This window comes from Syngnathoides biaculeatus, chromosome 17, assembly GCF_019802595.1.
Source record: "Syngnathoides biaculeatus isolate LvHL_M chromosome 17, ASM1980259v1, whole genome shotgun sequence".
NCBI lineage: Eukaryota > Metazoa > Chordata > Actinopteri > Syngnathiformes > Syngnathidae > Syngnathoides > Syngnathoides biaculeatus.
The window spans coordinates 8,797,869-8,815,738 of record NC_084656.1 but is presented as its reverse complement, the minus strand read 5'-3'; the positions used below and the strand labels follow the sequence as shown (position 1 = coordinate 8,815,738).

The 17,870-nt window shown below is 39.8% G+C and overlaps 1 protein-coding gene across 2 annotated transcripts in view; it reads left to right on the top strand.

Moving 5' to 3' along the window:
- LOC133490570 (astrotactin-2) overlaps window positions 1–17,870 on the top strand; it is a 301,145-nt gene that overhangs the window by 162,929 nt on the left and 120,346 nt on the right. For both annotated transcript variants that reach the window (XM_061800811.1, XM_061800810.1), the window contains exons 8-9: window positions 12,531–12,615; window positions 13,437–13,511. In XM_061800811.1, coding sequence (XP_061656795.1) covers window positions 12,531–12,615; window positions 13,437–13,511 — 160 coding nt within the window. The remainder of the gene's footprint in view (window positions 1–12,530; window positions 12,616–13,436; window positions 13,512–17,870) is intronic.

Below are 17,870 nucleotides of genomic sequence, written 5' to 3'. Positions count from 1 at the left end.
TCTTTTTCTAAGCCTCTCGTGCATCTTCTTCTTTAACATCACTGTCCTCATGTCCTCCCTCACAACATCCAACACATTGCCAAAAAAATCTCTTGGTCATGTTTACCATTGTGTTATGTCACCTTTGTTTTTAACAAGACTCAAAAGTTTGGTAATTGAGGCAACTAATTGTTGAAGGATTGTAGGTGGAATTATTTCACAATCCTGCATGATCAACAGTCCAGGGTCTCGCTTGTCTTATTTTCCACTTCATAATGTGCCACAAACTTTTAGTGGGAGACAGGTCTGGACTGCCGGCAGACCGATCTAGTACTCACACACCTTCACTAAGAAGTCACACTTTTGTAACACATGCAGAATATGGCTTAGTATTGTCTTGCTGAAATAAATAGGGACATCTCTGGAAAAGATCTTGCTTGGATGGCAGCATACTGTATGTTGCTTCAAAATCTTGTACCTCCCAGCATTAATGGTGGCTTCACAGATGTGGATGCAAACCATGCGACAGACATTAAAGGGCTTTTCACACTGCACTTACTCAGTGTGAAAGGGCCCCCACGTCAATGTGGAACATCAACGGCAACGGGGGTGGATCTTATCCCATATATGGTAGTCCTGATTTACTGTAGCAGCCAGCCAGGCAATAAATAGAGTTTTTTTTACTGCTGGAGATGCAGATCAGAGATTGCAAGATGCCGTTGTCTTTTTCACAAAACAAAGCCATGGTGTCTCTCATTTAAGGAAGAGGAGGAGACGGGGTGCAGAGGGAAAAAAAAGGGTGGGTTAATCCCATTATAATGGCTCATCAGAAACCCTGAAGAGTTTCGGGTTGTTCCTGAGCTACAGTTTTACCAAGACCGCTTTGAGATATATTTCAGGCTCAGCAGCGTTTTTAGAACAAAGAAGAACCGCATGTATCAGAGCGTCCACCATTTTCTCCTTGCTGTTTACAGTGCATCTGCCCAAAAAAGCACTCTGAAATCATTCATCAGCCTCTTTACCATTGAAGGAGCTTTTTGTCATCGCTAACCCAATGCTCCAGAATACTTTTTTTTTCTCTATTTTATGACGAAACACTTAGCGTCAGACACCCTCTGCATTGACGTGATGTGCTGCATCAGATCAAAATGTGCTGATGCCTCCTCACCACACAAACAATGAATGGGAAAGACAAGGGTGTCAGACGTCGTGGTAAGAGCAGTGTGAAAAGGCCTTAAGACTCCCCTATACCATCATAAACCCTTGTATGTATAAGAAACTATTTTGCATTGAATTTATCAAATAAATGAACTGCAACAAAGAAAATTTAATTTCTTCTTCAAACAAAAAATGTTGATCTCTCAAAAAAGACACTTGGTTGAAGCTTAAATGCAAGGAACATTTTCAATGTCTATTAGAGTCCTTTTTGTATTCATGGAATTAAAGACGAACTTAAATTATCCACCTGCAGTGAACCAAAAATGAAGACCAAAATTGCTGTCTGGTTCCATGTTTCATTATAATTTTATTACATTTGGAGCAGACAGGCAGTCAACTGTCAACTTGAATTAAAAGAAGACTATTTTCATTTAACATTGTACCGTATGCATTTGTAAAAACTAGCTATTTAAAATATTTATTTTACCTGGTAAATGTGACTTTTACTCGTGAACCTCAGCGCACAACATCTGCACATCCAGTCGATAAGAAGTCACCTTCTATTTTGACACACAATTGTGAGGTGTGGGCAATGTTTGTTTTTATGTTAGTTTATGCTGCGCGGATCATTAAATGGTCAGTTTTCTTCAGAACCTTTTCTTTTCTTGGATTTATCCTCGGTTTACCTAGCGGGGGTCGAATATAGCTTGGCACTAGTTGTCACGCATCGGCACCTGTGACGCATATTTTGAGCACAAACAAACAAAGAAAAAAAATTTCTGTTACAAGATTAACATAAACTTCAAATGTAGAATTGCATTTGAAAAATGAATAAACAAAATAATAGATGTGGGGAAAAAAGGGGTTGTTGTGATGGACAATAATGGACTATTGATCAATCCTTCCAGTTTGTGTGTGTTTGTGTTTTCCATAGTTTGTTGAATATGTGTCTAAATTAAATGTCGGGTTAAAATTATGTTACACTTAGTTTTAATGAAACCTTGACTGTGTGTTGTGTGTGTGATGCGGTCACCTCTCAGTGAGTTCTGCACTATTCCATATAAACTAAACCCTAAGCATGACTGGGTGACTATTCGGCTGTTTATGATGCTAGCATGTTCCTCTTTTAATTGCTCAAACAAGCTTTCCTTGTTGTAAGACAAATGTATTGTTCAATAAGGCAACACCACAATATATCATAATTTCAAAGTCAAAGAGAGATGCAGGAGAAGAGTGACAGAGCGACATGCAGCACTGGAGCCAGCCATTGGTGACTCCTGTCATGAGCAACGCTTCGCCACTGCCAATAGGGGCGTGGCCATGCCGTTGCTCTGGGCGGGAACTCCTGTCACCGCTCACAGCTGTTTCACAATGGCGCTGTAATTACACAGGCATTTAAGTTGGAGTTTTTGTCACTGGCATTTGCCAGTTCATTGCCTTGCGTTACTGAATTTGCAATGTGTTACCGTGTGCGGACACTACTTCTGAAATAAAACATTATGCCTTTGCCTCGGTGTCCTCCGTTTTGGCCCCCCCTCCGCACCGATGGCTCGTGACACTCCTGATTTATGACAAAAAAGGAAAGGTCCAGGCTTTTTGGTATAATAAAAAACCTGTCTGGTTTGGAGAGTAAATAAAAGATCCATGGTTAAGGGTATTAAGAAGAGGTTGATGATGGGCCATGAGTTTGGGTCAAGGAAAAAAAAAATCAATGCTGTGTCAAAAAAAAAAAAAAAGAAAAAGTTAAACATCACTGAGGATATTTGCGCTGATATTAAAGGGACTCTAAGCAAAGCTCTGAGTGCAGAGTGTTGTCGCTTGAGTGGCGTAACTCCCACTGGTGTTCTGTGCCCACTACATCAAGCCTAAGCTTATTAGAATGGATTACATCTGTAATGTATGTGAATTAATGTCACTGTGGTCAAGGGCACGTTGAAGGCTGATGCATAATGGATTAGAGCAACACATATTCCCATCCATCCTAAGGCATCAAGAACCCCATGATGGAGTTTGTGGATTGTGCTGTGTTAAGGATCCCAGATGCCCCCCGTTCTCTTCTTATGTATTTATACATACTGAGGGAAGTCATCGCCCTAATTCAATTTAGGAGTCGTTTACTCTATGTGAACTTGCTACATTCGGAGATTCTCTATATATTAATGCACCTTGTTTCGCCAGGTCTCCTTGTCTCTCTCAATTTACTTCCCCTTTCATCTGTCCTTTTTCGCCAGCAAGATTATTTGATGAGTGATTGCCCTCAAAGTACGTTGCTTCTCCTCAGGGGAACGACCTAATCTGTCCGCTAGCGAAAATTAAAGGTGCTCTTGACAAGAGCATTCTATTTCCATTTCTGTCCTCCTCCAGCACCGCAATATAACATCCCACACAATCACCACAAAACAATCATAAACACACTCGGCCGCTTCTCGAGACAACACGGGCGAGGGCAACTCTTTATCCGAGCTAAACAGATTGTGTAAATGTTAAATAGCGGATAAGATAACGATGAGTGTTAAGACTGCCGTCCATAGAGTCTGAAGTTTGTCTGTATCGGAAATGAGACTAGTTTAAAGGGGACTGTGAAGACCATGATGAAAATGAATGCGTAATTTCCACTGAGAATTTCTAACAATATTTTAAAGTCCTATTTCAGGCATGCGCAAACCAAGCCGTTCCAGGAGTTGCCTAGCTCTCGGTTAGATAAACATGAAAATGAACAACAATCTGGAGTGATCACATCAGTCCTGACTGAAACACTGTTTGACGCTCTCTCTACATAATGTAAAATCATCTTAATATTGAGCATTGGAACATTAGTACGTAGGTTTTGAGATTTTAATTCATCCGAGAGAATGTTTACATGCGTCAGTGCAGCTGTTTTGTTTTGCAACAGAATATAAAGTCCTTTAGCACCTAACTCTCAATGTCCACGTAAGAACAATAGTGTCGATGAACTGAGCTAATAACAGTTCCTACACGGTCAGGTCATTCATTTAAAATACCGCATGTCTCCGCCCACACTTCTTTGGGCTTGTTTACACTCAGGTCAGCAACAGACATCAGGTTGCCTCAACAGTTAAGTCTCAAGTCAAGACAAAGCAGCTTTGTTAACTAAACACAGTGAATTTCATGTACAAGGTAACAACTCAATGTGGGTCGATGACTTGAAGTACATCATTTTTAAACAAAGTACAGCAGGGTCCGACATCCAGACAATTGGTCCAACACAATCCAAGAATGTGGTGGCCCTGTATATTCATATAATGTGTTAAATTGTAGTGATTTGTTTGTATTTGCCATCTTAATACCGTAATATTTCATCCCCATTAAGAAAAAAAAACAAAATTACAGTTAATTGACAATCAGTGTTTATAATATGACATACTCTTATACTACATACTGTCAACCACACTCCCATTACTATTTGTAGCTTTGTTTGTTTATTACTTTGTAATACACAGTCAATGCAATATGCAATAGTAATCGGCAAAAAATCAGCGTGCCTGTACATGTAGTCATCCCTTGTAACATACAGTATAAGTATGTAATCAACCCAGAGCAGTGTACTACCAATTAGATGCCGAACTCTGTGCTTTATGCTGATGATGTCGTCTTAATAATGTGATGGCTCCAGTTATCATTTTACTACGATGGGTTGCCCCCATTATTAGCCAATTCATTCCATCGTACAGTTAAATGCTCAACTAAGGAGAAATATATTGCGGCATCCATCTTCATAAGTATCCCCGTAAAAAGACCCGCAAACCTCTTGCTTCCTTTGTTTTCCTAATTAGAAATAATGTCACCAACGTCACCTGTTAGGAACCAAACCAGATTGGCGGTGAATTTCACCACTTGCTCCGGTGCTCAAATTGTTATCCTTGAAATACAAACATTAACCATTATTGGTGGAGTCATTAGGATCAGACGATGTAGGGTTTGTATTACAGTTAGTCTTAACATGATTTATAATCTGGTGGTTTTACTTGGAATTCAAGCAGGGTGTCATGGATCTCAGGTGCGGGGCTGCACCTAAATGCTGGACTCCAAGACGAGGACATGATGTGAGGCGTAATTTTATTCAAAGCTGAGGTCATACACGGTGTAAGCAGTCCGAGAAGGCTGAGGTACAGAAACGCTAAGCAAAAGCAGCATCCAAAAACATGAAGCGAGGTCTGATGACGAGGAGACAAACTATGCACTGGGACTTGACTATGTAACATAAACTAAGACAGGACTAAACTCAGGAGGCACAGAAACACTGTGATGAGGATAGCTCAACACTACACTATTTTCAGTGGTGGGGATTCCTACTGTCAGTGAATGGAACACACTAACTCTGTGAAAAAATGCACAACAAACTGGTGAATGCTAGTGACCAAACCACACACACCTCACACACCTCATGCTGGCTGATTGGTCCCGGTGTATAAAGGACCATGGGACGACTGGTCTGGGCCAGATCGCTGCAGTTCATGCCCCATTCCAGCAGTCCCGTATCTCTGATCCTTTTCCTGTGTGTACCGACCTTCCTGTCCTCCGACAAACCCCGTAAGCCTGACTCGTTTGATACAGGAGTATCAGGAACCTGCTTTAATCCATCAGCTGTGTACCGACTCCTGCCTGCCCGCTGACCTGCTCTCTACGACGTCCTGACTTGCGCTGCTGCACCTGACTGCCTGCCCGATCCCCGACCGTGGAACAATAAACATTTTTCCCGAATTACCTCTGCGTCTCCCGTGTACTCCTGCATTTGGGTCCTAGCTCCATTCCGATGGGTCGTGATACTAACTTAAATACACAATCTAATTACAGGGTCGTTTTGACTGTGAAGCATTGTAAATATTTCGCCTCATTATATTTATGCTTGAAATTGATTTACTAGTTTTTGGAATCAGAAATCAAAGGTAATGGGTTCTCCAACTATTGTTGATGTTTGGTAACAGAAAAATGCTTGGATGGTCTCAACATTATCATTTATGATATGACAATTGGAAAATGTTGGTACATATTTTTAACAAAAATCATGGAAATTGATACACGTGATTTGCCTCCGTGGGCCACATAAAATCATGCGGTGGGACAGATCTGGCCCCTGGGTCTTGAGTTTGACGCCTATAATTTAAATGGTCAATTTTCTGGAAAAGTGATGCTTTTACACTAAGGGTTGACTCGCTAGAGTGCCTGTTCCCCCCATCAAGTGTGAAATGATGCAACCAAGTAAGTCTTATTTGAGGTGCCATTTCTAGAAAAGTGTCTGTGATTAAAGTTTTATGTACTATATTTTGCTAAGTTGTGACAGCAATAGCTGCATATGCCACATACACATACTACGGTCACACAAAGGTTTACGCAGGTAACCGTGAGGCCACAACACGCTTCCGTGTATGGGGGCTTAAGCCTATCCCAGCGGTTTATTTTCTTTTTTTAAATATGAATTGGACTCATTTGAGAGGAATGCATATTTAAAAAAAAAAAGTCTGCCTCTGAGAAGTTTACCGAAGTTCATGTGGACGCAACATGCTTCGTGTACGGAGGAGCCGACTCGTCTTTATTTTTTCCAATCATAATGAATGAGAGTTTGAGTAAAACCAGGGGTCATTTATTTAAATATTGGTATTTGTATTGAAAACATCTGAGTGGCTCCATCACTAGGTGGGATTTATTCTTGATTGAGAACAGACCCAGCAGCGAAGTATTTGTCTGCGTCCAGACTTTTCTACACTTTCAAACTCTTCCGTGTGTCACGCTCCTGGTATCCTCCCCAGGCTGGGTGTAGTCAGCCAATTAGTCGACACACACCTGCACCCTGTTTTGGCTGATTACACCCAGTACTTATAGGACACGGGGGACAACTAGTCCTCCGCCAGATCGTTGATTCCCATGCCTCGCCGTGTACTGTCCCTCGCCTGTTCCCTGACCATCCTAGTAAGCCTACCTCTTCTGATACTGCTGCTTTTCCTGATTGACTCGCTGATCATTGACCACGGACCGAGTTAAGGCTTTCTGTACACTACCTGGTTGCCTCTGGAGTCGTGCATTTGGGTCCGCCCTCGAGCCTCGTTCGTGACACCGTGTAAATCTTGATGATTTACTCACCAGATACAGTTGTCCAAGACAAGCGGAAGCGGGTTAACAGTCCACAAAACATCAATTTCGGTATTAAATATGGGTGCTCCATGCCAAGTGTCTTTCATTTTTCCACATACCTTCATTTTTCACCTTCTAAATGTATACCGGTGACGGACAAATCTCTGGGCGTCATGCTATAAGACGTATTTTCGTGTCGTCTCCAACCGACTTAGCATTGAGCAATGATTTGCTTGACCGGCACTTCCGGCCAGTGACGTGATTTGATGACGTAGGTGCATGAGCTCTGTAGTGTGTTGTAAGTCATTCTTTTAATAACCATGTCATAGAGATCTGGGAACTGAAAATTCAGGGGTAAGAAATGCAAAATAGGTCATTTTAATTCACGTCTGTCTTCATTTTATTTTTCATTTAATATTTTTATTCTAATGGGACAAGCCGAAAGGAAAAGATTCATTGTATTTTATTTTTACTTGTTTTTTTTTATAGTTGTGTGTTTGTAAGGTTTTATCAGCATATGACACATGAGTGGCAAAAAAAAAGTTTGGCATTATTATGAAAAGTAATATTTTGTACTGCTTTTTTTTCTTCAAACACTTTGTTACATTCTGTCGTCATTTAGATTCAGAAAAAAAACATTCAACAGATACTAAGGATTTATGAGAGAGGTCAAAGTATTTATCTCCTAAAAGAACAATGCGACTTTTAAGAAAGTGAGTTTTTCAGTGAGTGACTAGCTAGTCCGACTGCAGATCATTTTAGTAAGACTGATGCGATGCAACCAGCATCAGATGGAATGCTGTCTTGGGTGCAGCTATTATCCTGCCTTCTTCAAACTTTATTGCAGCTCATGTTGCTTTTCAGCAAGGCACCATTTACCAGACAAAGGGCAATTGGAATATTTGTTGCCACTCTTTAGCTGCAGCCTATATGGCTGCCGTGTCTCCCCTTGAGGGACCTGAGAGCGTATAAACTCAGCCAGTAAATTATTAAACAGTAGGTGATAAAATGTGAATGGTGTTGCATGCGTGGCCATTATGCATTTTTCCACCGTCGTGCCTCCAAAAGCGGGCCAAGCTTCGTTTTTGGCAATCACCATTTATTTCTAGAACGGCCAAGGGTTCTGTGAAATCTAACCTAAGTCTCCACAAATCCCATCCTCCTGAAAGGCATCATGAATTCTATTTAACATTTCCTCTATGTACAAGGCAGATGGAAATAAAACAAATATATATATATAATTATAACAAAAATTAAAATCAATATATGACTACAAAATGAAAAATGGTGCAATGAGGTTCTTCTTTTGCACGTTTAGACTTGTTTCCATTCGCAAACAGTGGATTTAAAAAAAGGTCAAAACCACTGCAACATTATGCACAGTTTGAGCATTTCATTCAGGGATTCTCTTGCCTGCCACAAGCCAGGCTGCATACCAATAGTAGTACTCAAACCACATTTTGGAACCACTATCCTAAAGCATGGACCCTTTTTCATAAATTATCGCCCTTTTTGCCTATTTTAAAGCTGACCAGGGCTCACGTATCCAGCCTGTGCGCAGTCTCCGATTATAAAATATGCTCAAGCAAGATTGACGGCTTTTGTCTGGAGTCTTGCCAATGGACCTTTCCGACTGGCAATCTCAAGATCCACACCCCTTAGCTACATTTGCCACGTGCCACAAGCTTCCGAAATGGCGACTAAACAACAGGTTTGAAGTTGATTGTCTAACGTGTATTCCAGATAATATTGCAACATGGTTTTTGCCAAACGCGTCAGACTTGTCCAAGAGAGTTCTACAGAGAGGTCTCAACTATTTCACACAAGTATATGTACACGGAATTAAGATTTTGGACGGAGCAGGATATAATGTCAGAGTTACAGCAAAACGTTGGCGATCGATGCAAAAAAGTTTGACGACTCACAAACTTCATATTGAAATCCAACAGGATAAAATAGTGGAATCTTACTGCACATGTACAGCAGGGTGAGTACTTTTAACTTGGAAAGATCATGAGTAATATCATTGTAGTCTTTATTGATCATTTTCGACCACGTGACTACATCTGGGGCACCTGGCCATGTTGAATGGGTTTGCTCTACTGGGGTGCCGTTCACTCTATTGCTTTTGCATACAGACCAGAGTTACACAAATGTTCGTATGACTTTTAAAAGTGACGGATGATGGCTAAAAAAACTTTGGTTATTGGGGCTTGGTTATCGGGGCTCATTTGATCAACAATAGCGACCCATATGCCTTGGAGAAACACAAATGGACCACACAAATATGGGAGTCAGTAACCTATCCAGACATCGTCAACTATCTCCTCTTTTCAACAAGCGCTTAGACCATGGACAAAGTAATGAATTACAAAGCTCTGGATGCCTATAACCAATTCATCAATGGGTGGGTTCGTGATGCGGCAGTATCCATTGTATGCAACCCGTGTGTCCAGATTGCTAAGGTTGGTGTACCTCACAATGCAATTTAAATATGTACCGCATGATTATAGCCACCGTTGTGTTAAATTATGTTGATTATACAAACATAAGAGGTGTAGATTATTATTTTCATTTTTGTTACCGAGAGGGAGAGAGAGAGAGGTTCGACCGAGGCGAGTCCCAAGTGGAGCCTGCACCTCTTGCTCCACTTCCACGTCTACATTTTTAACTCAACTCACGAAACAGCGAGCGGTGGGGTAACTTGTTTTTGCAAACTTATGATAATAAAACAGAAACTACAGATTTTGGAGACATGCATTGCATTCACACATGAATATGATTTAGGCCCTTGGCCCTAAAGAATACTTCTTGTTCACAGAACTTAGTTATTGCTAAGTAGGTGTGAAATTCTCAAAGGTATCCAATACTTACCAAGAACAAAATGCTCTGAGCAAACTCTGACATAAGGGAATGACTTAGTTGCTAGATCGGCTTTGCTAATATGAGACAGCCACAATTGCCGCCGTTTGGTTGATAACTGCTCCGTTTTCTCGCACTGGTTCTTTATCACAGCTGGCAGTCGAAAGAAAGACGCTTTATAAACTCCCACTTTCGTTTGAGCAACCGATAACATAGCAGTGCGCCACCATTCATAGGCCTTTCTGAAATGATTCCTGCTTACTTACGGTTTGTTTACACAAATTCACCAAACCAAAATGGCGACTGCGTTCTAAACCTGAAGTGTGTGATGTCAGTCAAAAACAGTCTATAAGTGAGTTAGGTTTGATTTTCTACAAGTGCATTTAAACAATGGTGATTAACTCAGTCTGCACCATAGTCACCAGATGAAAAAGTTTGACTTTGCTCGTAATCAAACCCAGTGCTCTGTCTCAAAAGTCTGATGTGATACAAATAGGCAAATAGACATTTCTCTTCCATTAAATTGCGCATTTATGTATCACTAACCCGACTCTTCGGGATAAAACATTACACACTTCATTCAGCAGGTCAGTGATATACTAACAAAATGAAAGCTGTTCTCCTGCAATGTATAAAGCACTGATAAAAATTCAATCAAACTCAGAGAAGATACTTCTCCCTCACTACCTTCGAACATGCTGACTTGTGTTTGTTGATATTGTTCACATTTAGTTGTGCGTGCGGTCTTCCGCAAGCCTTAATCAATCGCAGACACTTCGTCAACTGTGTTTTAGGCTTTAGAAAATGAATCAACCGGGCCCCTTGTAACCTAGCAGGATATCTTTCATTAGAATTGCACATTCCACAAGCGCATCTGAGGACCATTTTCTTCGTGACATTAACATTTCCAAGCGCATGCTACTGACAACCAGCATCGCTTGTGGGACATGGCGAGAGGGCCATGTCAAGCCAGGGCTTAAGACAATGCGGCTATCTGATTGGCTATTACTGTACGAGTGATTGACAGGTCGGAAAGGTCAATTTAGCAACGTGTTAATAATATTTAGTGACTTTTCCACCCCCTGTAACAACTATGAAAAAAATAATAATAAAAAGAGAGAAACGAGCGAAAATACCTTTTGATCTTTCTATGTATGTATCCATAATATATCAATAATAATAATAATATCGATATATATATCGATGATCGATGGATGGAGAGGCTCACTCTAGGTCTACAAAGACCCAATGCAGCTCCGTCTGATCTTCTTTGTACTTCCCCATCAACACCCTCAATTCAAATATTTCATCTGTGGTATTCTTTCTATATAGTACAGTACTGTTGCTCACAAATATAGGTACTCGCTTGTGTTGTGTTCTGTTTAATCTAGCCTCCACTTCTCTTTCCCATAACTTCATTGTGTGGCTCATCAACTTTCTTCCCCTGTAGTTCCCACATCTCTCCATGTCACATTTGTTCTTAAAAATGGGCACAAGTACTCTTTTCATCCATTGTTCAGGAATCCTCTCACCTTCTTGAATTATATTGAACAACCTGGTCAAAAACTCCACAGCCACCTCTCTTAGTTGCTTTGATAGCACAAAATCTATCCATCCATTTTCTGAGCCGCTTATCCTCAAAATAATCGTGGGAGTGCTGGAGCCATTCCCAGCTGTTTTTGAGCAGGAGGCAGGGTACACCCTGAACAGTTTGCCAGCCATTCGCAGGGCACATGGAGACAAATAGCCACACTCATAATCACACCTAGGGGCAATTTAGACTGTCCAATTAATGTTATATGTTTTTGGGATTTGGAAGGAAAGCGGAGTGCCCAGAGAAAGCCCACGCAGGCACGGTGAAAACATGCAAACTCCACACAGGCTGGGCTTGGATTTGAACACCGGTCCTCAGAACTGTGAGGCCAACACTCGACAGTTGCTCCAGCATGCCGCCGCCACAAAATCCTCATTTTCCTCATTCACCAACTAATATTCATCTATTCCTCTATCAAGTATTCTTTCAATTTATCCAGCACAAGACTGGCACCATTTATATCATTATATTGCTCGATAATAAATCAATAAAGTTGAGATGGTTGTCACGTTGCTCCTTTGGAAAATTGCCAACACCTCCCCAACACAAAGGACCTTTGGTCATACCCTAAAAATCAATCAATCCATCATTAATAAACTCATATAAGCTATGCCAATACATTGATGAATTTAATTTATTTATTATTATTTTACTAATTATATTTAGTGTCATCATTATTCAATAAGCATTTCTCCTAAAATGGTGAATGACATCAACCGAATTCTTATAAATGTTTCTGTTGTGGAAAACTGAGGCTTGAAAATGAAATTCCCCTCTTCTAAATGGTAATTTATTCAGCTGCTGACAATAAACAAATATCCACTGCCTCTTCTTCTCTCTGTCTCAGGAGAATGCAGCTGTCACGACGGCTATTCCCCGGATCTTGTCCATAAACACCTTTGTGTTCGCAGCGACTGGGGTCAGAATGAAGGGTAAGCGCTGGCTGCACCTAATTAGCCTCTCCAACAGGTTGTTTTCTCCCTCGAAAACACAAAACAAAAACAAAAAAAGCATGGCTAGACAGCATTTATATCTTTATTCTTAATTTTGTCAATTTTAAATTAACCTCGAAGCAAGATGTTTTAGTTTTTTTTCAAGAGAGATTGTTTTGAAAATTCTTGACTTTTCACATTAATATTTTCATGGTATCAAAAGCGTGACCCAACCTCTGTGCCATGATGTATAGTCAGGTGTGCTTACAAAATTAGTTTGTTGCAATTGTATCATTTGCTCATTTGGGAAAAGAGAAAAATAGATAACTACACATGTAAATATAGTTGTAAAAGATGAACATTTTTCAAGAAGTGTTGGAAAAGTCTGAAGTCCTGAAATTCAGAAATTTCCTCACAACAATTAACCCATAAGCACTTTATGTACCTGAAAAGTCTTGTAATGTCTCAGAAAAGTCCTTGAAATGAATATGAATCTGACCCTGGACTACATCCATGAACCCAGGGATGGATAAAAATAAGTTAAATGAGGCTTGTGGCCAACTGCGACAATGTTTTATGTTTCACGTTGCCATTCACTACTGCCTGTTACCTGCTGGACCTCGTCCAGCCGTGGACCGCGTTCCCATTCACCATTTTCTCAAATAGCCGGTGACAGACAGTTTTCTGAACCATGTACAAACACATTTTTTGATGTCTATATTATTTGGGACCATCAATTGTGTTCCATTAACTACGCTGTCACAGTATCTCTGTGCTCGAGTCCTAAGAGTGCTAATATTGACATCCCTCTTTCTGGAAAGACCTTGGCCATACGCTAACCTGGAGAAAGGCTACGACCTGGTTACGGGTGAACAAGCCCCAGAGAAGATCTTCAGGTAAGTTCCGGAATTTTCTCCCAAATGCATGACCTTCATTGACCATCTTGCAAGTATGTTGTTTTTTTGGCACGTGCTTGTGAGGGTGATAAACAATAAAGATGCCTGCAGAGAAATATATAAACACAGCTGGCTGGACGCAATAATGAAACTCTTGCTAGGGTCAAGTCCTTCATCCATCATGGGTCCCTCTGGCATGGAGCAACAGCCTAAGGTTGGTCCTGGATGGGCCAGTTGACGTTGACATACGTGATGGGATCAGTGCGTGTGACGTCTTTCAAGGAGTAACAGGAGGAGTGTTTGGAACAAACATAACTCGCCAATTTGTTGTAACATTATGCTTAGGACTGGCTAGCATCTAATAATAATTAGTCCATTGTACAGTTAAATCCTCAACCAATAATAATTCGCACAACTGTAGATACATGCAATAGTGTTCTCTTCCTACATGCAATAGAGTTCTCTTCCCTGATGTAACGTTTTTTTTTTTTTTTTTTCTTGAGTAAGCCAGAAATGTTCCGTTGTCCATCACTAAGACATTCTATTGTGAAGTCTTAGTCACAGGAAATCGAGTATTTGTATGGACAACACTTCTTGGCCTTAAATATACAGTAATACAATGATATGAAAAACAGTAAGTACTTGACTTGTGGCGCATAACAAGGTGCAGGATTTGTACACAGATGCTTCACTACTTCACTGGGTACTGTTCAAAACTTTGTTACCTTGAAGCCTCTGTACTGCTATAATAACAAGAATTACATTTATAGAAATTAGACTTATTTTCCTGACATTTTTTTTTGTTCATGTTGGATTAAATAGCTTCTTAATTTCTGATTAAATGTGCAGATTTATACTTTGGTAAATAAAACAGCTAAATTAATGAATTCAGATGATGCATCTTAATGGAATAGAATTTCTTCAAAAACGAGAAGCTTGTATAGAGCTCGTGCACCTACGTCACCGAAGTCACGTGACTGGCCATACTGCCGGTCAAACAAATCATTGCTCAATGCTAAGACGGTTGGAGATGACACGAAAATACGTCTTATAGCATGACGCCATGAGTTTTGTCCGATACCATTAAACATTTAGAAGGTGATAATAAATGAAGGTATGTGGGGAAAATGAGAGACACTCGGCATTGAGGACCCATATTTAATGCCGAAATCAATGTTTTTGCCAATAAGAAATTGGACTGTTACCCGCTTCCGCTTGTCTTGGACAACTTAATCTTCACATGTATCTGGTGAGTAAGTCGTTGAGATTTACACGGGAGAGTTTGAAAGTATAGAAAAGTCTGGACGCATAAAAATACTTCGCTGCTGGATCTGTTCTCAATCAAGAATAAATCCCACATAGCGATGGAGCCACTCAGATTTTTTTCAATACAAATACCAATATTTAAATAAATGGCCCCTGGTTTTACTCCAATTCTCATTCATTAACTATGACTGGAAAAAATAAAGACATCGAATCGGCTCCTCCATACACAAAGCGTGTTGCAGCCAAATGTTGAACTTCGGTAAACTTCTTTGTGACAGACTTTTTTTTTAAATATGCATTGTTCTCGAATGAGTCCAATGCATATTTAAAAAAAGAAAATAAACCGCTGGGATTGGCTTCACACGTACACGGAAGCGTGTTGCGGCCACACGTTAACCTACGTAAACCTCTGTGTGACCGATGGTTTATTTTCTGTTTTTAAATATGCATTGGATTCATTTGAGAACAATGGATATTTAAAAAAAAAAAAAGTGTCGTGGAGAGGTCGAAGTTTAATGTGTTGCCGTAACATGTTTCCCTGTACGTTGGAGATGACTCCCTGTCGTATTTTTTTTTGAATATGCATTGTTCTCATATGAGCCAACTTGGCATTATAAATACTTCTTGGGAATTTGAGATTGACAATAATAATTCCTACCTGAAATGAAATGATCGCTACACAGTCGTGTGTATTTGGTTGGGCACCGTCCATCATGTTTAATTGCCGAAATCCATCAATATTTTCTGGTCTTTTCAGCTGGTATTCCATAGAATGACCTCTTTGAATATCTCTCTTGTCCGTTGTAACAACCAAAAGCACAACAAGTCTCGGATATTGTGAATATTCTGCTTCGGTTCAATGTCCCCCACACTGTCGAGCAGCTATCTTTGACCGGCAATACGGTGCTGTGAAATTGGTGATGTTACGGGCACGAGCTCTATAGATTCACTAACACGAAATAAAATATTTCAGAATTTCATTTTTTAGAATGTTGATGATTCCATATTAAGGATGACAACACCCCCAAATCTTAAATCTCAAAAGGTAAAATAGCAAATGAGTCAGCATGAAAAGTATTGTACCCTGAATTTATTGAATCTGTACGATACAGAAGTTCCACTTTTGAATTGAATGACTGAAATCAACTTTTTGATAATATTCAAAATTATTGAAATGTCCTTGCAGTTTTAATAAAGGCCATCATTGAGTTTAAACGTTTTACTATTTTTCAAAACAATGGTAGTGTTTTTTTTTCATTTACATACTATATTTTGGAATAAAGCATCCATTTTGCAAACCGCTTATCATTTTTGTAATGTTAGTGAATAATACTAATACTATATTAGCAAAACCTTTTTGATTGTTTCTTCAATTTTACAGGAACAGCATATTTTTGCGTTATCAGACAGTTGTAATGGTGCCTAGACGTTTTATACCAAGTGTACCTCAGTACACTGATGGTGGCAATCAATCACTTACTCTTGCTAACCAAAACAACAGCATGTAAACAGACAAACTCTATTAGGAATTGAAGCATGGTGAATTACCATGTTGAGAAGGAGTCCAGTAGAGTTTGATGTCTTGTAGCTCTGCAGTGTTGTGTGTCATCCAAAGATACCCAATGAACTGGGCATGGTTAATAGAACTTGCAGGTGGTGAGACCATTGAGCAAGAGATGTACGCCAGTGGTCTTGTCCCTTTGGTGTATGTCGTGTATAGAAGGGGGCGGAGAAGACCCCCCCCCCCCGCTCTTGAGTTCCGAGGCGATCGAAAAGAGAAGCTTAATCTCTGTGGGATTTGGCTTTACAGATATGAAGCTCTGGAAGAAACCAGCAGTGCCTTCCCCGGATGAGCTCTAATGGGGGGAGCACTGTGGAAAATCTAACAGGAAATATTTAAAAATCTGCTACAGCGCGATAGTTTTCCCTTTGCTATTGAGGTTCTTGTGTTTGGCATCCAAGAATATGTTTTTGGCAAGTGGGACATCTTTGATGCTGCACATTATGATAAGGGTGTGTGATAGCGTGACTGTGACCTGAGAAAGTTTTAATTAAATATATGTTCCAGAAATTTTGGATGAGAATGTCTGAGCTGCTGTTTCTTTTAAGTGCTTGTCTCCCACCTGCTAAGTGACATCAAACGGCACATAATAAAAAGTCTGGTCTTGCGCCGTGCTCTTGGTGAGGCTTCATCTCGTTTCCTTTCTCCTGTACACTGGACTCCTGTAGATTCTAATCTTTTTGCTCAAGCTTCTTTTGGCAAAAACAGGAAAAAAAAACCATTTCATTTAATACATGAAAATACATTAATTTGGTCAACATTCAAAATACGCTTTCCAATTCAGATCATTTATATTCAGATTCATTTTTCCAGTCCAAAGTACTACCATCGTAATGCTGTCCCTGTATGAACTATACATCAATTCCTCAGTTTATTTATTTTTCATTTGATCATTTGTATACAAATAGTCATTGTAATTATGAGTTTAGAATAGGTTTTGAATATATTTTATTGTAACCAGTCTAATACCAATATGTTAGAAACACTGCCTTGACCTGGAAGGGTAATGAATCTCTGATATTTTACTTTTGCCTACCAATAAAATTTTTGAAAAGTTTGAAAGAAAGACCACAAAAATGCACATTTTTATTACAAATGACAGGTGTACATTATCTAACCAGTCAGCAGCTATTGCTAGAAGCTTATGTAGCAGTACATATATGTCTTCACTGCCTTTTGTTTGCAAAATCCTGGTCAATAAAATACCTGAGTGTACAATCAAAACTATACGAATAGGAATACAAAGACGATGTCAGAATTCATGAAAAAACAACTAAACGCTGAACAGAAGCAAGGGTCATTCCCAAACATTTGGCACAAATTAATTTGACTGGAGTCACAGTAACTTCGAGACAGGTGCTTATTTTTCTTTCTCTATTAACACTGAACAATGCAGGTAGTTAATATTCCGATGCCAGCTGAAATGATGCTTACTGAGCTTTACTAACTGTTCACTTGAGTTAATCATATTTAACATTTTTACAAATTATCAGGCAGTTGAGACACATTTCTTGCATGAAAATTCTGGTTAA